Consider the following 20,487-nt stretch of genomic DNA (forward strand, 5'->3'; position numbering starts at 1 on the left):
TCAGCACTAGAGAAAGTCCTAGTTTTCAGACCTCTGTAAGAACAGAGGCAGCTTATATAAATGATCCCAGTCCTCCAAATTCAGTTTGACTATGCAGACAGTGCCCTATTGGAGTGAGCCCAAAGGCTCACTGCAGAATTTTAGAATGAGCCCAGAGGATCATTTGTCACTCATCCTCCTTCATCCAGATAAGATACACAAGTGTGAAGTGACTCTAGGATTACAGAGCTAGTGTGGAGCCCCTCATTAACCTAGACCTGCTTTTTTTTTTTTTGTTCAGGCTTTTTCCCAGGAAGTTCTCAAAGCTGTGAGGCTTTCCTCCGCCATAAGATGACCCTGATTTCCCCTCTGATGCTGAAGAAATACGGCATTCCCTTTGACAAGGTAAGCTGATTTTACATATGGAAGTTAGTAGATTTACATCGAAGCTACCTTTTGTGCTCTTTGCTTTAGTTGGACTCTAGTTCATCACTTCATCTGGTGGGATTTCATCTACAAGTGGGCCTGATGTGATCTGGTGCTGGGGAAAGAAAAGTCAGGTCCCTTGCACAGGGTTAGTATGGAGGAAGGGTTCATTGTATACAGTCTTATTTGCATCTGATGTATTTAAGACTTTGTTTTTTACACAAGACAGAGACACTGCTCATTTTATGCCTCATTCTTGCTTGCGGAGTTAATAGTGGCAGAGTCAAAGTTCAGGCACAAGCCCACTTCTGTAACTTTCTGTCATGTATAGCGGCTGTTTTAAGTCTGTTCTTCTTTAGGTTACTCAAGAAGCTGGAGAATTTATGATCACTTTTCCTTATGGTTACCATGCTGGGTTCAACCATGGCTTCAATTGTGCCGAGTCTACCAATTTTGCTACCCGTCGGTGGATTGAGTATGGGAAGCAGGCTGTGCTGGTAAGTCCTAGTGAATTCTTCCTGTAATACCATGACCAAGGGCATTTGGGTGAGGCCATTGATGTTAGGTGCATTGTCTGGGGTCAGGATGTGTCTCTTAACTGCTGGAATTCAGAAACGGTTACTCACAAAGAGTTTTTTTCTGTGTGTTCCGTTTTAGAAAGTATGAAATAATGTTCCACACTTCATTAATCAATAAGAACATACCTGTGTATAGTATTTGCTAAAGCCCTTCTGAGGTCCCCATTCCCCTCCATACTCCCATACCCCTTTTTATTTTGACAGTATTGGACTTGAATTCAGGGCTTAAGGCTAGCACTCTACCATTTGAGCTTCAGCTCTACTTCTGGCTCTTTGCTGGTATATTGGAGATCGGAGTCTCACAGACATTCCTGCCCTGGCTGGCTCTGAACCTTAAACAATCCTCAGATCTCAGCTTCCCAAGTAGCTAGGATTATAGACGTGAGCCACCAGCTCCTGGCCCCACTCCCTTTTCTTTTTGCAGTATTGAGATTGAATGAACCCAGGACTTTTTAAAATTGCATTTTGACACAGGGTCTCACTAAATTTCCTGTGCTGGCCTCAAACCTGGAATCCTCCTGTCTCAGTCTGGGATTAATTATAGATTTTGCCACCATGCCTGGTTAGACTTTGTTTGAGAAATCCTGAAGGGTTTATGTATATTACAGGCAAGCAGCAGGATTGGACCTGTTTTGGTTTTTTTTTGTTTTTTTTTTGGGTCTGGTTGTGGGGCCTGAACTCTGGGCCTGGGCACTGTCCTTCAGCTCAAGGCTAGCGCTCTACCACTTGAGCCACAGTGCCACTTCTAGCTTTTTCTGCTTATGTGGTGCTGAGGAATCGAACCGAGGGCCTCATGCATGCAAGACAAGCACTCTTACCACTGAGCCATCTTCTAGCCCCCCCTCCTTTTTTTTTGTGCCAGTCTAGCAGTTTATGCTTGAGGCCCAGGCATGGTCCCTGAGCTTTTTTTTTTTTTTTTTTGCTAGCACTCTACTAATTGACATTTCTGGAATTTTCTGTGTATGTGGTATTGAGGAACCGAGCCTAGGGCTTCATGTGTGCTAGGTAAGCACTCTACCACTAGGCCCCATTCCCAGCCCTAGGGTTGGACCTTTAATGCAAGGTAGTAAACGGGCTGTTGTGATCCTGGCTTGCATAACTCCAAGCACAGGTGGCTGTTAACCTTTCTGGGCCCTGGGTGAACAACGCAACTCTAACCGATCGTGCCCAGATGAGTCCACCCCTCTGCCATGAATTCTCAGCTTTTTTTTTTTTTCTGCTTCCTTCACGTTCAAAAGCTCAGCAAATATAATATCCCTTTAGTCTGTAAACTGAAAGAGTGTGGTCTGAAACCATATCATACTTTTTTCTACTTGGAGGAGGGAGGGTGGGATGCAATGTAGGTGGGGTGGGAGCAGGTAAGATATGCTCACCTGTGGATTCCTTGCGGCAGTGCTCCTGCAGGAAGGATATGGTGAAGATCTCCATGGATGTGTTTGTGAGGCGGTTCCAGCCAGAAAGGTACAAACTTTGGAAAGCTGGGAAGGACAGCACAGTTATTGATCATACTCTGCCCACGCCAGAAGCAGCCGAATTTCTGAAGGAGAGTGAACTGTCCACAAGAGCTGTGAATGAGCAGTGCCCAGAGGAGGACATGGAGGGGATCGAGGATGGAGAGGAGGGGGACCTGAAGAGAAGGTAATTGGGAGCCCTGTGCGGTTGCTGGTATCTGGGCAGCTCCTATAGCCTTCAGAGAGACTGTTACTTTTTTATTTTTTTTTTTAAATTGGTTGTGGGGCTTGAACTCTGGGTCTGGGCACTGTCCCTTCGTTCTTCAGCTCAAGGCCAGTACTTTACCATTTGAGCCATAGCACCACTTTCAGTTTTCTGGTAGTTTATTGGAGATAAGCCCAGGTTGGCTTTGAACCCTGATCCTCAGATCTCAGCCTCCTGAGTAGCTGGATTACAGGCATGAGCCACTGGCACCAGGCTCAGAGATAGAGTCAGACCTGAGGGAGTTGTCTTCTGGCAAAGGCTCCAGAACCTTTAGTATTGCCTTGAACTCAAGGCTTTGTGTTCTCTCTTGGCCACACTTCCACTTCTGTCTCTTTCTTTCTTTCTTTTTGCTGATTAATTGGAGATAAGGATTTCAAGGAGTTTTCTGCTAAGGCTGGCTTCCAACCATAATTCTCAGTCTTATTCTCCTGAGTAGCTAGGATTACAAGCATGAGCCGCCAGTGCCCAGGTCTCTAGAGCCTTTAGACCCGGAGTATTCTAGCTCTTCCTGTGGTTTTTACTTAGAAATGAAGATATGCAGCTTGTAGAGGGCAAGAGGTGCAAGGCGTGCAATGCAGGGCACTCCTGCCCCCCAAATTGATTTCTTTCTCAGCACATCATGGTTGGTGTTTTTTGGCGGTAGTGTTAAGGCTCAAACCCAGGCCCTTGCTAAACAAGAACTTTACCACTAAGCTATATCCAGGTGCTTGAACTCAGGGCCTAGGCATTATCTGAGATTTTTTTGCTCAATCCTAATGTTCTATCACTTGAGCCACAACTCCACTTCAGGCTTTTTTGTTAGTTGGAGATAAGAGTCTCATGGACTTTCTTGTTTGGGCTGGCTTTGAACCATGATCCTCTGATCTCAGCCCCCTAAGTAGCTAGGATTACAGACATGAATCACTGATGCCTGTCCGAGTGTTTTATAAAGGAGAACTTGGCCATGTGTAAAGCTTTTGAGTGCAAGAAGGCCTGGAGGGCATTGACTGGGTATGTAGTATAAACCTGGCATTATATATATTTCTTTGCACTCTTCACAACAAATTTGCAAGGTGAGTGGAGGTAACCTGTATTTCTTTTTTTTCTTTTTTCTTTTGTCAGTCATGGGGCTTGAACTGTGGGCCTGGGCCCTGTCCCTCAGCTCTTCAGTTCAAGCTAGCACTCTACCTCTTGAGCCACAGCACCACTTCTAGTTTTCTGGTGTTTTATTGGAGATAAGAGTCTCATGGACTTTCTTGCCTGTGCTGGCTTTGAATGTGATTCTTAGATCTCAGCCTCCTGAGTAGCTAGGATTACAGGCATGAGCTACCGGTGCCCGGCTACCTGTACTTTCTTGATGACAGAATGAACTTAGAACAGTAAGGTCCCTTATCTTGGCACATATAAGCAAGAAAGAGTTGGCTCAGGGTTTTGATTCTTGCCATGTATTATGGCAAGTGAGTATGTGAGTATGTGGGATAGGTTGGCTCTTAAAAGTTTTTTTTTCTTTACAGCCTGGCCAAGCATCGTATTGGGACAAAGAGACACCGGGTTTGTCTCGAAATACCACAGGAGGTGAGTCAGAGCGAACTCTTCCCCAAGGAGGAGTTGAGTTCTGGACAGTATGAGATGACAGAGTGCCAGGCTGCCCTCGCCCCAGTGAGGCCCACCCACAGCTCTGTGCGACAAGTGGAAGACAGCTTGCCCTTCCCAGGTGAGTTATGATGCTTTTTCCACACTCCTGTCTGTTCCATGTTCAAGACCATATTAAATGCTCCATCAAAAATAATAGGAGTGGGGAGCTGGGAAGGTGGCTCAATGGTAGAGTGCTTGTCTCGCCTATGTGAGGCCCTGGATTCAATTCCTCAGCACCACAAAAGCAGAAAAAGCCGCAAGTGGTGCCGAGGTTTTAGCAATAGAGCACTTAGCCTTGAGCTGAAGAGCTGAGGGACAGCATCCAGGCCCAGAGTTCAGGCCTTACAACCAACCCCCTCCCCCCCAAAAAAATAATAATAGGAGGGGGCCAGGAAGGTGGCTTAATGGTAGAGTGCTTGCCTAGCATGCATGATGCCCTGGGTTCAATTCCTCAATACCACATACACAGAAAAAGTTGGAAATAGCTCTGTGGCTCAAGTGGTAGAGTGCTAGCTTTGAGCAAAAGAAGCTCAGGGATAGTGCCCAGCCCCTGAATTCAAGCCCCAGGACTAGCAAAAAAAAAAATAGGAGGAACCAGGTTTGGGAGCAGACCTATGATTGGTATGTGAGAAGTATGTAGGGCAGACTGGGCACAGAGGGAAAGCTCATCCTGCTGCCTGGCAAGGAGTGAGGGGAAAATGGAAGACTTTGGTATAGGTGCCTTAGGAGATAAGGTAGCCCATGAGAGAGCACACAAGATGTAGCACACAAGAGAGGAGGAGCCTGGCAAATGCCTGGTGATGGGAAGCAGCGTGATGACCTCCAGGTGAGCTGGTGGTGATGTCTGGCAAATTAGATGGGTGACAATTGTGTTTCCAGGAAACAACTCATAAAGAAGAATGAGATAATATGGAACTATCTGCCATCTAATTTTATTTATTAATTTTATTTTCAGATAGGGTTTATTTTCAGACTGTGCCTAGAACTCACTATTATAGCCCAGGTTGGCTGTCATCTTTTATTTTTCCTTTTATTCATTTATTTTTGCCTGTTCTGGGGCTTTACCTCAGGGCTTGGGTGCTATCCCTGAGGTTTTTTTGTTCAAGGCTATAGTGCTCTACCACTTGAGACACAGCTCCACTTCTGATTTTTTTTGGTTGTTGTTGTTTATTTGTTTAATTGTTAATTGGAGATTAGAGTCTCATGGACTTTTCTTGCCTGGGCTGGCTTCAAACTGTGATCCTCAGATCTCAGCCTCCTGAGTAGCTAGAATTACAGGCGTGAACTACCAGCACCCAGCTTTTTCTTTTGAACCTTCAAACAGTTTCTGTAGCCCAAGCTGGCTGTGAACTTGTCTTTCCTTGGCCTCCACTTCAAGTGCAAGGATTATAAGTTTGTGCCACCACATCTCCCTTATTTTTGCTTTTTTTGGTCAGTCATGTGGCTGAACTCTGGGCTTGGGCGCTGTCCCTCAGCTCTTCAGCTCAAGGCTAGCACTCTATTGCTTGAGCCACAGCGCCACTTCCAGTTTTCTAGTGGTTTATTGGAGATAAGAGTCTCATGGACTTTCTTGCCCCAGGCTGGCTTTGAACCTTGATCCTCAGATCTCAGCCTCCTGAGTAGCTAGGATTACAGGCCTGAGCCCCGGGCGCCCAGCTCCTTACTTTTGCTTTGTAATTGGTACATAATATTACATGTTTTGGGGTACAGTGTGATAATTTGATGTGTGTACATCATGTACAACAATCAAGTTGAAGAAGTGCCTATCATTTTAGGATTTGTTCACTTAGAGTCTGGGGGAGCCATGTGTTTGTGTTTAGGAGTGACTTGTCTTAGTTTTGGTCAGGTTGAAGAAATTTGTTTACCATACTGTGGTATGTCTGTTGGCAGACTCATGGATTCAGATCCTGGGGCTGAGTTGACTTCTCAGCAGATTTTCTAGCTTGGAGTAATCGGGGCTACTGAGTGCAAGCTTGCATTTTCTGCAAGACTTGCAAGGAAGAGGCAGCTGCCATTTGCTTAATAGCTTGCTGATGTGGTTTTGTACCACCTTATATCTAGGAATTAGATTTTGGAGCCCTGAAAATAAGTGGTAGCATCCTCATCTGACAAATAGAGGAAGAAACTGGAGGCCTGGGCAGATACTTCTATCACACAATGGCCTCATCAGTGACAGAGCCTGGGTTTGAAATCAAGTCCCACTTACACTTATGTGCTTCATGCTTTCCCACTCTGCCCTCATGAAGTGCACACGCACAGGAGGAACTTGGCTCTGTCTAATGCAAATACATTGGTGTTTTAGATTACTCTGACTCGACTGAAGTCAAATTTGAAGAGCTCAAAAACGTCAAACTAGAAGAGGAAGATGAGGAAGAAGAACAAGAGGCAGCTGCCCTGGATCTTTCTGTGAATCCTGCTTCCATAGGAGGACGTCTTGTCTTCTCCAGTTCCAAAAAGAAATTTTCTTCTAGCATGGGATCCAGTTCTTCTCGAGATTCTGCCTCTTCTGATTCGGAAACCAGCGATCCTCTTTCCTGCCAAGCTCAGGGGCAAACAGGAGTTTTCACCGTGCACAGCTACGCCAAAGGGGATGGCAAAGTGACTATGGGAGAGCCATGCATGAAGAAGAAAGCTGGTGCCCCCAGAAGTATCAGTGAACAGGAGCTGGCCACGGTATGGGCGGGCTCTGGGCAGTGGTATGGAAGGCATCTTGTGAAAGAGGGAGTCCTGTAGAGAAGATATGCTGCAGATTATAGGAGGGCAGGAGAGATATAACCCTCTCTACCCCTCCACTCCTCTCCTGGAGCTCCAGCCTGCATCATTTGATGATTACGATCTTCTAGCTTATTCTTGGCTGGAATTTTCTTTTCTCCTTTCTGTGTATGACTGTGGGTCCAGAGAATTGCATTACAGCAGTACCCTTAGGGACAGCGGCAGATCTTCAGCCCAGTTGGATGCCCACTAGTGTGGGCAGGAACCCTTCCTCCATCCTCCTTGTCTTAGAATTGCAGTGGTTCAGGAGTTCTGGGATGGCCTTTCTTACCCTAAAACCTAAGGGTATTCTTAGAAACCTTAACTGTGCTGTGGAGTCCCAGTGGATGGTTAATATAGCCTCCTTTGGAAATCTGATGGATTCCCAAAGCTGTAAATTCAGGCATCCTCCTGGAACACAGCTTCACTAGAAGCTATTTTCTGTTGGTTTTATACAAATTGGATTTTGGTGAGTCTCCCACGGAGAGGAGGGGTGCCAAGAGAGTCCTGTTGGGTATAGCTGTCTCCTTCTCTTCTCTCTGGCCTTATGGCTTCCAGGGGCCTCGTTGCATTATGGGATAACGATGGCACACAGTAAAACCAGTAGAGAGCCCTTGAGATTCTGTTTCCTTATGTTTACTTTTTGAGTTTTTTTTTTTTTTTGGTGGGGGCAGAGGAACTACAGATTGTGCAAGCTAAGCAACACATTCTACACTCACCCTGAACTCTTTCCTGAACTTTTTTTTTTTAAATTTAAATTTTATTGTCAAGGTGTTGTACATAGGGGTTACAGTTACATAAGTAAGGTAGTGAGTACATTTCTTGTTGAACTTGTTGCTTAACTTTTTGAAAATTTTTCTCTTAAAAGTGTGTATGTTAGCCAGGTGCTGGGGGATCATGCCTATAATCCTATGTAGGAAACTGAGATCTGAGGATCGTGGTTCAAATCCCACCCAGGCAGGAAAGTCCATAAGACTCTTATCTCCAGTTAACTACCAGAAAACAGAAGTGGAGTTGTGGTTCAAAGTGGTTGAGTGCTAGCCTTGAGCAGAAAAGCTCAGGAATAGCACCAGGCCCTGAGTTCAAGCCCTACAGCCTACAAAAAAAAACGTGTGTGTGTGTGTGTGTGTGTGTGTGTGTGTGTGTGTGTGTGTGTAAGTGTTTGGCTTATGTTCAGTGTATTGAGGTAATTCTTTGTTTTTTTGTTGTTGTTGTTTTTTGTTGGTCATGGGGCTTGAACTCTCTGTCCCTCAGCTCTTCAGCTCAAGGCTAGTGCTCTACCATTGGAGCCAAAGAGCCAAAGAGCCACTTCTGGCTTTTTTTGCTTATGTGGTGCTGAGGAATCGAACCCAGGGCCTCATGCATGCAAGGCAAGCACTCTACCACTGAGCCACCTTCCCAGCCCAGTTCTTAGTTTTTTTTTTTAACCACAGCTAATACTCTGCCACTTGAGCCACAGTTCTGTATCTGGCTTTTTTTGTGGTTTATTGGAGATCCCAGTCTCATCATCTTTCTTCCTGCCTTGGCTGCCTTTGAACCGTGATCCTCAAATCTCAGGCTCCCAGGGCTGGGAGAGTGCTTGCCTTGCATGCATGAGGCCCTGGGTTCAATTCCTCAGCACCATATAAGCAGAAAAAGCTGGAAGTGGGGCTGAGGCTCAAGTGGTAGAGTGCTAGTCTACAGCTGAATAGCTGAGGGACAGTGCCCAGGCCCAGAGTTCAGGCCCCACAACCCACCAAAATAAATAAATAAAAATAATTTTAAAAAATATATTTTTGGGTTCGGTAGTGGGGCCTGAACTCTGGGCCTGGGCGCTGTCCCTCAACTCTTCAGCTCAAGGCTAGTGTTCTACCACTTGAGCCACAGCGCCACGTCCGGCTTTTTTCTTTTTGCTTATGTGGTGCTGAGGAATCGAACCCAGGGCCTCATGCATGCAAGGCAAGTGCTCTACCACTGAGCCACCTTCCCAGCCCCAAAAGCCAATAAATTAACAGCCATCTTTTTTCCCCTCTCTGAATTTTGAATCAGTTAAATGATGATACAAGAATCAGACATAAAAGTTTAGGATGTCACATGATAGAACAAAGTAGCCACTACCTTACTCAAACAGGTGACCTACACTGGCTAGTCCCTTGTAGGAGCAGATATTTCCCTTCTAACTTCCATGTGGTAAGAGCAAGTAGACCAGACAGACAGACATGTGCTCTACCACTTGAGCCACAGTACGTACCACTTCTGGCTTTTTTTGGGTAGTGTATTGAAGATAAGAGTTGCATGGAGCTTCCTGCCTGGACTGGCTTTGAACGGCAGTCCTTGGATGTCAGCCTCTTGAGTATCTAGGATTACAGGCAGAAGCCACTGGTACCTGGCTAGAAGTTCTTGTTAGGTGAGGCTGCTTTGAAAATGTGTGGTCCCAAAACAAGTTTGGAGGACAGTTGGTTTTCCCTGCATGGACCAAACTTCAGCATGGACATTGGCCTTGACTCTGGGTGTTGTTTGCTAGGAGAGGGAACAGAGGATTCTGGAACCTTGCATCTCAGTTCTCCTTTAGGCAGGGGCCTGGAACACCACCAGCTGTCAAATCCCATCTGCCCACTGAGCATTGGGGCCAAGCTCATCACCCCTTATTAAGGGTGGTGTTGGTACTTGCCCACATGCCATGCTAGGTGGTTGAACTGGGATTGGAAGCAGCATTTCTTGTAATATACTGAGGGGATTTAGAAATGGAAACACATCCCAGGGAGGGGCAGCACTTGGAGGAGGGTATGGAGGATTTAGATGGAAGATGATAAAGTGTGAAAAGATAGGTATTTGAATAGACCTACCTGTTTTGCTCAGAGGCAGGATGATAGAAGTGGAAAAGAGAGATGCCAGGGACTCCAGGTTTTTTTCTCTGCCTAGTAGTCATATCTCATCCATCTATCTATATAGGACCCCAAGTACCTGGCTACAGATGCTGGGTATATAGGAGGCACTTTGAGTAAATCATAGACAAAGTTATCTTCCTCTTGTGCCCAGACTGCATCTGCTGTTCTTGACCCTTGCCTCCTTAATCTCTCTCCACCTTCCATCCTGTTAGGAGTGTGTGTGTGTGTGTGTGTGTGTGTGTGTGTGTGTGTGTGTGTGTGTGTGTCTGTGTCTGTGTCTGTGTGTCTGTCTGTGTATGTGTCTGTGTGTCTGTGTCTGTGTCTGTGTGTGTCTGTGTCTGTGCACGCGCCCCCCCCCCCCCAAGTCTATCCTAGGACTTGAACTCAGGGCCTGAGTGCTTTTTCACTTAAGGATGGTCAACTCTACCACTGGAGCTGGAGCCACACCTCTAGTTCTAGCTTTTTGCTGCTTTATTGGAGATATGGACTAAAATACCAGGCTAGCTTCCAACTAGGATCTCAAGGTCTCAGTTTCCTAAGTAGCTAGGATCATACGCATGAGCTACCAGCACCTGACTCTGTTTTGTCTGTCTGTCTGTTTGTTTTGTTTTTATTGCTGCTGTATAGCAAGCTACCACAAAATCAGAGGCTTGAAATGACCCAAATTTATTACATTACATTTCAGAAGTCTACAGTGGGTCTTGTTAGAATGACGGTGTGGACAGGGTTGTATCCTTTCCTGTGGGCCCTATGAGCAAAAACATTTGCTTGCCCCCTCCAACTCCTGTCAGCTCTTCTCAATTTCTTAGTCTGTGGCTCTCATCCATCTTCATAGGTCCTGACATTTACCCAAGTCTTTCTCTTGTCACGTCAGGACAGCCTTTTCTCTATCCCTCTCCTGTTATTTAGTGCTGTAACGATTACATTGGGCTCACCAGATAATTCCAGATAATCCCTCTATTTTAAGGTCATCTGATTAACAGCCTAGATTCTCCTATGTCCTATTAACATAATGTACTCACAAGGATTAGGATGTGGACATCTTTTAGGGACTGTCATATCTTAATATCTCCCTTTCCCAAGCTACTTTTCCTCTTTTGGCTGTGAAACCATACTCATAGAGCTTCTATCTGATTGTAGAAGCCACTTTTTACCCAAACTCTGGTTTAATTCCTTCACTCACTCTTCTAGAAAATGGGCTCCTTACCACCTCTCTGGAGGAAATTTTCTCAGAAACAAACACTTCCCAGTTGCCAAATGCTTGGCCACTTTTCTGCTCAGCTCTACCTGTGTCCATTGCTGCTGTGAATATCCCTGTCCTTGACACTGTCCTCCACTTGGCTTTCTTGAATTTCCCTTACTTGTGCACTTTCAAGTCTCCTTTCTTTTCTTTGTCCTCTGTCCCTAGAAAGCCTAGTCTCCAGTCAGTTTATCTTCCATCATTATTCCCAAAATTTTAATTCTGTAGTTTGACTATTTCTTTTTCTTTCTTTTCTTTTTTTTTTTTTTTTTTTTTTTGCTGTTTCTGGAACTTGAACTCTAGGCCTGTACACTATTCCTGAGCTGCTTCCTCTCAAGGGTAGCACTCTACCACTTGAGCCACAGCTCCACTTCCAGCTTTTTCTTTGATTAAATGGGAATAACAACCTCATGAACTTTCTGCCCAGGCTGACTTTGAACCATGATCCTTAGATTTCAGCCTTCTGAGTAGCTAGGATTACAGGCATGAGCATCAAACAGCTTTTTCTTTTGAGACAGGCTCTCTATTTTGTCAGGCTAGCCTCTTATTATTTTTTTTTTGTTGTTGTTGTTGTTGTTAACTCAGCACTTCATATTTGTTTGACTAGCTTGCTTGGTTGATACCCTATGACTTGAGCCTTGACTCCAGTCTAGGGTCCCTTAACTCATGAACTCTTGATCCCCTTGACTCAGCCTCTCTTGAATAGCTGGGACTACAAATGTGTACCACCTTGCCCAGCCACTACATGAATTCTGAACATGATGCTCAAGATTTCAAATCTGGCTAGGTGTGGTGGCTCATGCCTGTAATCCTAGCTACTCAGGAGGCTGAGATCTGAGGATTGCCATTCAAAGCCAGTCCAGGCAGGAAAGACCCTGAGACTCCTATCTCCAATAAATCACCAGAAAACCAGAAGTGGCGCTGTGGCTCAAGTGGTAGAGCACTCGCCTTGAGCTGAAGAGCTGAGGGAGAGTGCCCAGGCCAGAGTTGAAGCCCCATAACCGCCAAAAAAAAAAAAGATTCTCAAATCTAAATCTCTTACTCCAAAGAACCATTTGGAAAGTAAAATCTAATTCATTTGGAAAAATAGAAATCAAAAGCAAAGCTGTTCTGGTAGAATGGAGATAGAGCTCTGAGCTCTTCATTCTTAGTTCAGTGGAGGTTTTTGTGGGTCTTACTGAATATTTTTTTTTGTTCCTGTTTTTTGCTTTGTTTGTTTGTTTTTGTGGTGTTGAGGATTGAATGAACCTGGAGCTTTCCACATGCTAGGCAAGTACTTTGACTCTAAGCTACATCTATGTCCACCAACAGGCATTTTGAAAATCACTGCTTCAGACAAATCCAAACAGTGAGTTGAGTGCAGGGAGGCTGTGATTTGTAGTCTTCCTGGACCACAGCAGTAACAAGTCCCAGCCTCTTCACCTTACTCCTGTACACCACTACACAACACTTGTATGAGCCAAGATTGCATCCTGTCACAGTCCACTGGTTCACATTTACTTTCCTAGACAGGTCTTGGCACTGTGGTGCTCAGTGGACATTTGTTGATGAATGGGCACATAAACTCTGAATCCTGTTGGTAATATTTATGTTTTAGAGGGACAGGCTCTATTTTTCTTGAACATGGTCTGCACAGAATTTGTTTTGTCTTAGGATCCCAAATCCAGTTCTCTAGTGGCTCCTCATGTCTGTGGACTCAGGGCACCTTTGCAGAGGTGGCCGTGAAGTGCCACCACTTCTCGGCAGACCCTACGACATTTGTTTTTGTCATTGCAAAGTGGCTCTTTTGCAGGCCTCATTTCCTTGCTTAATGGCTTTTGCCAGCATCTCCTAATGTCAGTATAACTAAGTTTTAAGTAAGTTGATTAAAAAGAAACTCCTGCATAGCATTACGGAATGAATCCTAGGCATCCAATTCCTAATTATGTTTGCTCTGGTTTATGTGAAGGTGGTATGAGACCACCTTTCCTTCACAGCTAGGCCAGAGGTTTAGACGCCTTGTCCTGGTCAGTGTTGGGGAAACATCAGCTGAGGAATTAGCAATGTCAGGAGCTCAGGTCTCTCCATAGAGTGCTTTCCTTGTATTGGCTCAGGTGACCTGTATCCCTTTGGATTCCTCTAGGCTTTCAATCTGGACTGCCCTGGTGCCCGGCACATTATATAAGTTGTTCCTGACCTCATGGTCCAAGGAAAGGGGCACCTGGACTTTTCTAAGCTCACAAAGTTGCCTCATGGCAATGAGTTTAAGGGGTAGGGCATCTGGCTCTCCTTTAGAGTGGGATTAGGTTTGCTTTTGGTATGTTTGTTTCAGGCTGCTCCAGGAAGGCCAGAAACCACACGTAAGGCATAGATTTTACCCTAAAATTCTAAAATAAGGGCTGGAAATGTTGCTTAGTGGTAGAGTGCTTGCCTAGCATGTATGAAGCCCTGGATTTGATTCCTCAGTACCACATAAACAGAAAAAGCGAGCCGGGCGCTGGTGGCTCACGCCTGTAATCCTAGCTACTCAGGAGGCTGAGATCTGAGGATCTTGGTTCAAAGCCAGCCCGGGCAGGAAAGACTGTGAGACTCCTATCTCTAATAAACCACCAGAAAACCGGAAGTGGCGCTGTAGCTCAAGTGGTAGAGTGCTCGCCTTGAGCTGAAGTGCTGAGGGACAGCGCCCAGGCCCAGAGTTCAAGCCCCACGACCGACCAAAAAAAAAACAAACAGAAAAAGCATGAAGTGGCACTGTGGCTCAGGTGGTACAGTGCTAGCCTTGAACACAAAGAGGCTCAGAGACAGAACCCTTGCCCTGAGTTCAAGCCCAGGACTGGAACCCCCCCCCCAAAAAAAAATCTAAAATAAGCCAGATGATTAAGTTTTATTTTTGTTTGTTATTTTCCATGTCCTTTTCTTCTTTCCTCTCTCCCTGTCTCCTGGAGTGGCCTCAAAGTCAGGATCTTCCCAATCTGGACAAAGTATAGAGCGCCTTCCCAGCACAAAGGCCTTGAGTTCAGTCCCAGTAGTAAAATTCAGTCACTCAAACAAGCTAGACAGACGCCTCACTTGTAATCCTAGCAATTAATTGAAATAAAATAAAACAAAATAAAATAGATCCCTTAGCTCAGTCTCCTGAGTGCTAGAATTATAAGCTACAACCATGCCTGGCCTCCTACGTTGAAAGAAGGCCAGTTTGACTTCCTTTACTTTTCTCAGGTTGCTGATCGGTACATGTTTTCTCTGGAGGAGACTAAGAAGTCCAAGGGTCGCCGCCAGCCCTTAAGCAAGCTCCCACGCCATCACCCACTTGTGTTGCAGGAGTGTGTCAGTGATGATGGTAAGCCTGGCCCCCCCTGCTCAGTAGGAGGAATGCTGCCCACTGCACTGCGGCTTGCTCTGAATGGACATCTGAAGACTGGGGGGAATGGTGGGTCTGGGGCTGAGCTGCTCTCTCAGATAATTCTGTACAGAGGATAGCTTTTACTAATTAGATTTCATTATCAGCTGGAGATGGTATGTGCCTTATACGGGATAATTGCATGCAGGTTCTTTCCTTTCTTCTCCTAGGAGGTACAAGGCTGAGTTTTCAGGATAGCAAATTCTGTCACTGATGCCAAGCCCTGTGCTGGATGTGTGGATACAAAGCTAACTAAGCTATGTCCGTGCCCTCAAGACGCTCACAGGGTAGTGGGGCAAACTGACAGGTAAACAGATCTACAGAAAGGATGCCTATCCAGGAAGAGCGGACAGCATGAGCCACCATGGAGAAAAGAATAAGAGCATATATGCAGAGGAAGGGTTATTAGATCAGTGTAGCTGAAGACATAGGCAAGGGTAGAGAGTGAGTGCTAGGATAGGAGGACAAAGGCTAGGTCAAGGACAGTGTTGTTTCTCACAGGCATTCAGGAGCCATTGAAATGTTTGAGCCAGAAGAAAGACAGGATCAGATTACCATTATAAAGACTGTTCCTAGAAGCCAGGCACCAGTGGCTCAGGACGCTGGTTCAAAGCCAGCCCAGGCAGGAAAGTCCGTGAGACTCTCATCTCCAATAAACCACTAGAAAACCGAAAGTGGCGAGGTGGCTCAAGTGGTAGAGCGTTTGCCTTGAGCTGAAGAGCGTAGGGACAGCGCCCAGGCCCAGAGTTCAAGCCCCACGACAAAAGGAAAAAAAAAAAAAGTCTGTTCCTTGCTTGGTGCTGGTGGCTCATGCTTATAATCAAAGCTAGTCAGGAGGCTGAGATCTGAGAATCACAGTTAAAACTTAGCCCTGGATGACAAATCTGAGACTTTTATCTTCAATTAAACAGCAAAAAGCTGGAAGTGAGGTATTAGCTCAGGTAGTAGAGTGCCAGCTTTGAGGGGAGAAAGATAAGCAAAAGTGCAAAGCTCTTGAGTTCAAACCTCACTACCAGCACAAGAAAAAAGAAAAGAAAGATTGCTCCTAGTGATTGTGGCTTGAGGATGGCTTTAAGAGGCCCAGGTGGGCATTTGGAATGGTGCTAGATTGGTGGTAGGAGGGCTGGGAGAAGGGAAGGTAGTGAAGACACTGTTGGCTGGGTTTAGTGACTGGCTCTGCAGCTGAGAGTATTCTGTGAGGGAGAAAGGTGAGTTGATGAGCTCCCTCCCTCCTTCGTTTGTACCTTTGGTTGGCTTCTGGAAGCCTGAGTTCAGTTTGTCTGTGGAGGATGAGACTTGAGGGAAGTGCAGAGTTATAGCTTATCTTCATTTTAGAATAAGGGAAGTCACTTGTGAACAAGGCAGAAATGGAGATGGCTAAGCAGGAGTTGGACAGAGGAAGGAGGGGATTCTGAAGGAGAGAGACATGAGCAAGGAAGGTCAGGAAGTGTGGCACTGATACTTAGGGGAGTGTAGATTCTGGGATCCAGAAAGATGAGCCTTGGCACAGATGTTAGTGACCAGCCCCCACTCTCACAAGAACAGAGACATTTGCATTCTTCACTAGTGCTGGTCTGCTCCCTATCCTGTTTATCCTTTCCTTATCTGATGTCAGAGCTCCATCTCTGCAGGTTTCTGTAGTAGAAACCGAGAACTAACATGAGAACTGGGTAGGGAAGCAGACATGGAGGTCCTGAAGTCGGTGAGAGTGTCCAGACCAGGTCCTAGGAGTCATGCGTCTGTATTCTAGCCCACCCAGGAGTTTCAGCCTAATTCCATGATTTCTCCCTCAAATCTATGTTACATGAAAGTAACATAGATTGTAGAAAACTGGAAAAGCAAAACAGGTTATGAACAGGTTATTAAAGGAAAAGATTGGCCGTATGCCTACTCCTTAAAAATAACACTGAACGTTTTATGCAATCTTTCTTTTCCTAGACAAACATAAATTATGTCCAGGTATTTTTTTAATAACATAACTGAAAACAAAATATAACATAATATGACTTCTCAGGAAATGTTTCACTGTGGCAAATTAAAAGAATGTAGACATTATGTGTTTAATAGTTATTACTGGAACATGTCACTATAAATCCATCTTTCTCTCATTGGCTTTTTTTTTGCCAGTCCTGGGGCTTGCTTCAGGTCACATGATCACCAATTGGCATCTCCCAAGGAGGAAGTCCCCTAAGTATACACTAGGCTGTAACCTTGTTACCACATAAGTAGTATCTCCTAATGTCCTCCTCTGGTCTACATCTGTCTTTTACTGCTCATCCTAGAATGTGTTTTTTTTTTTTTTTTTTTTGTCGGCCGTGGGGCTTGAACTCTGGTCCTGGGCGCTGTCCTTCAGCTCTTCAGCTCAAGGCCAGCGCTCTACCACTTGAGCTACAGCGCCACTTCCGGTTTTCTGGTGGTTTATTGGAGATAGGAGTCTCACGGTCTCTCCTGCCCTGGCTGGCTTTGAACCGCGATCCTCAGATCTCAGCCTCCTGAGTAGCTAGGATTACAGGCGTGAGCCACCAGCGCCCGGCCCTAGAATGTGTTTAATAGCTTTTCAAACTTGTCCTTTAAATTAATATAACTAAAGAAGGGTCACATTGTTTTTGGAAGTTAGCCTTCCTTCCTTCCTTCCTTCCTTCCTCCCTCCCTCCCTCCCTCCTTCCCTCCCTCCCTCCCTCCCTCCCTCCCTTCCTTCCTTCCTTCCTTCCTTCCTTCCTCAGTCATGGGCCTGAACTCTGGGCCTGGGTGCTGTCCCTCAGCTCTTTAGTTCAAGGCTAGTGTTCTACCACTTGGGCTACAGCGCCATTTCCGGTTTTCTGGTGGTTTATTGGAGATAAGAGTCTCACTGACTTTCCTGCCTGGGCTGGCTTTGAACTGTGATCCTCAGATCTCAGCATCCTGAGTAGCTAGGATTACAGGTGTGAGCCTCCGCCACCCAGCCCTCTTTAGTTTCTTTTACTGTAAGATAACACTTCCCCATTTCCCCCTCCCCTCTCCCTTTCCCACGTCCCAGGCTGCCCTTGAATTCACCACCCATCTGTCTCAGCCTACTGAGTGCTAGAATTGCAGGTGAGTGCCATCTATTGGGTCTGGCTTCCCCCACTTCTTTGGTTGTTCTACCACTTGAGCCACAGTGCTACTTCCAGTTTTTGAGTGGTTAATTGGAGATAAGAGTCTTACAGGGGGGCTGGAAAGGTAGCCCAGTGATAGAGTGCTTGCCTTGCATGCATGAGGCCCTCAGCTCGATTCCTCAGCACCACATAAGCAGAAAAAGCCGGAAGTGGCGCTGTGGCTCAAGTGGTAGAGCGCTAGCCTTGAGCTGAAGAGCTGAGGGACAGCGCCCAGACCCAGAGTTCAGGCCCCACAACCAGCAAAAAAAAAAAAAAAAAACCTCACAGGGACTTTTCTGCCCTGGCTGGCTTTGAACCATGACATTCAAATCTCAGCCTCCTGAGTAGCTAGGATTACAGTCATGAGCCACTAGTACCTGGCTCTACCACTTTTTTTTTTTTTGTCGGTCGTGGGGCTTGAACTCTGGGCCTAGCACTCTACCACTTGAGCCACAGCGCCACTTCCTCTACCACTTGTTAAAAACGCATTTTTTTTCATTTGAGGCATAACATTTTTAGTGAAATGCACACATCTTGACTCTAAGGCTCTGTGAAGCTTTACATATGTAAACTGTTAAAATTTCAGCTCCTGTAATTTTTACTTAACAATCTGAACATTTCCCCTCGTCTTTCAGTATTCACATATGGAATGGTTTGGGCCACTTTTGACTTTGCAAGTGGAACAGATGTCAGTGTGCTAAATTTTTAGTTGTCACTGTGAGCCTGTCTCTCTGTTTCTTCTATCCTATCTTGCTCCCTCTTGTTTGGGCCAGGCCTTGTGACTGAACCTGAACAATGGGGCTTTTAGGGGCTGGTTTTAGTTGTCTGCACTGGCCTCCTTACGCTACAGTGGCCTTCCCTGAAGCTGCACACAAAAGCTGCCAGGTCCCTTTAGAGTCAATATGACTGAGAAGGCGAAGTAGAAAGCCATTTATCTGTGTTGGCCCTACAGTCATCAGAAGTGAACAAATGGGTACCTAGTGCAAGAGCCTGTCCTGGGCTGCTTTTGTGGGATGTCAGGGGCCCTTTGGGAAGTACTTTTGTCCAAGGAGCCAGCTCACCGGAGAAGTTGTAGCTGGGGGTTGTTCGTGTCTGCACAGTGTTGCGTGAAGATTCCCCCAGTGTTCCCTCAGATGCCTCGTGGGGCAGGGCCAGTCTGCTGTCAGTCTCCACATACGTGGGCTCGGTTTGACTACACTTGGCAAGGAAGACTGTGGCAGATGTAGCTCCTCTTCCCCTTGTATCACAACAGCAGTCTATTTTGGTATCTCCGTCTGCTTGTATCCCTCCCTCCCTTGTTCTAGGTCTTTGGAACTATTATGGGTCTCCCGTAATCCTCGATCTTCTGTGCACTGGATGGGCTGTGCACCTTTATCTCTTTTGTCTTGTTTTGTGAGCAATCTTCTGATTTCCATTCTGTAGTGAGATCCATTCTTCTGGGCAGATGGACCAGGAGGGGAGTTGCCCTGTGCAGAGTGGCAAGGACTGATGAGTTGTGAGTCCAGATAACTAGAGAATATGAGAGGCCAGGATTTGTGTTGACCAGGGCACCGTGAAGGGCAAACAAGTTGGTAGTTTAAGCTTAGCAGACTTATTTGTCTCTAGGATCCTCATGGACTTTTCTCTATTTCCCCTGGGGGTAGTGGACAGAACTGCTATTACATGTCTACAGACATGACATTACATTTTTAATATAAATTTTTATTATTATAAAGGTAATGTACAGAGGGGTTATAGTTACATAAATCAGGTAATGAGTACATTTTTTTTGTTGTTGTTGTTTTTTGTTTTTTGGGTCCAGTTGTGGGGCCTGAAATCTGGGCCTAGGCACTGTCCCTCAGCTCTTCAGCTCAAGGCTAGCGCTCTACCACTTGAACAACAACAGCGCTACTTCCGGCTTTTTTTTTCTGTTTATGTGGTACTGAGGAATCGAACCCAGGGCCTCATGCATGCAAGGCAAGCGCTCTATCACTGAGCTACCTTCCCAGCCCCAATGAGTACATTTTTTGGACAATGTTACCCCCTTCCCTCGCTTTCTTAATTTTTCTCTTCCATACCCACCTACACATTGTATGGTTTATTTTCCACATGCTGTCTAGTGAGTACCCCCGCTGCATTTGTTCACACTTTGTCGCTCCATGTTTATGCCCCACTCTCTTATCTTTCCAAAGACAAGACAAAAGGAAAACAAAAATGACAACAAAGAAAAAAACCTCGTTTCCATTTCCTGGAGTTCATCTCAGTAAATATTTTATGGTCAGAGGCACATAGGCATTGTGCCTTTGTGTTCCTCCCCTAAGAGTACCCTCTTTTGGTCTCACTGTGTGTGAATGCCTATATAATTTATCATGCATGAAATTACATTTTATGACTAGGAAGAGGATTCATCTTGAACACATGACTCTGCCCTTCTCTGAGGCAGAGCCAGGAGGAATTGAGGAGCTCTACCCAAAGCAGTTAGCTGGCCCCTGGACTTTCTAGAAGGACCTAGAAAGTCTTGTCCAAGGACCATGATATAACAACCTGAATCTTTGCCAATTCCCTATTAATTTCTTTTCCTTTTCTCTCCAGCTCAGCTAAAGGGGAAACTTTAAAAGGGGACAGACTTACTTAACATGTTGGCATTCTGGAGGCAGCAAATCACAGTTTCTGGCATGACAGTGTTTAACTGTTCTGCCCTTGGAGAGAGCAAAGGGTTGAATATGACAGCTGTTAAGTGGACCAAAGTGGGCCCAGCTCTTGGGCAAGAGGAAGAGTAGAGATCACAAGACAATCTGACTGGATGAAGGTAAAGGCAGGGCTCCCCATACCTTCAATATAGGCA

The 20,487-nt window shown here is 45.6% G+C and overlaps 1 protein-coding gene across 4 annotated transcripts in view; it reads left to right on the plus strand.

Moving 5' to 3' along the window:
* Kdm4a (lysine demethylase 4A) overlaps positions 1 to 20,487 on the plus strand; it is a 55,089-nt gene that overhangs the window by 17,407 nt on the left and 17,195 nt on the right. For 3 of the 4 annotated variants that reach the window (XM_042677139.1, XM_042677148.1, XM_042677157.1), the window contains exons 7-12: positions 281 to 384; positions 765 to 902; positions 2,377 to 2,621; positions 4,193 to 4,392; positions 6,616 to 6,986; positions 14,370 to 14,490. In XM_042677139.1, coding sequence (XP_042533073.1) covers positions 281 to 384; positions 765 to 902; positions 2,377 to 2,621; positions 4,193 to 4,392; positions 6,616 to 6,986; positions 14,370 to 14,490 — 1,179 coding nt within the window. Of the gene's footprint in view, positions 1 to 280; positions 385 to 764; positions 903 to 2,376; positions 2,622 to 4,192; positions 4,393 to 6,615; positions 6,987 to 14,364; positions 14,491 to 20,487 lie in introns of all 4 variants that reach the window. The other variant, XM_042677166.1, reaches the window with a different exon arrangement.

The sequence above is a fragment of the Dipodomys spectabilis genome, unplaced genomic scaffold (genome assembly GCF_019054845.1).
Source record: "Dipodomys spectabilis isolate Male_0828 unplaced genomic scaffold, ASM1905484v1 ptg000002l, whole genome shotgun sequence".
In the NCBI taxonomy this organism is placed as follows: Eukaryota; Metazoa; Chordata; class Mammalia; order Rodentia; family Heteromyidae; genus Dipodomys; species Dipodomys spectabilis.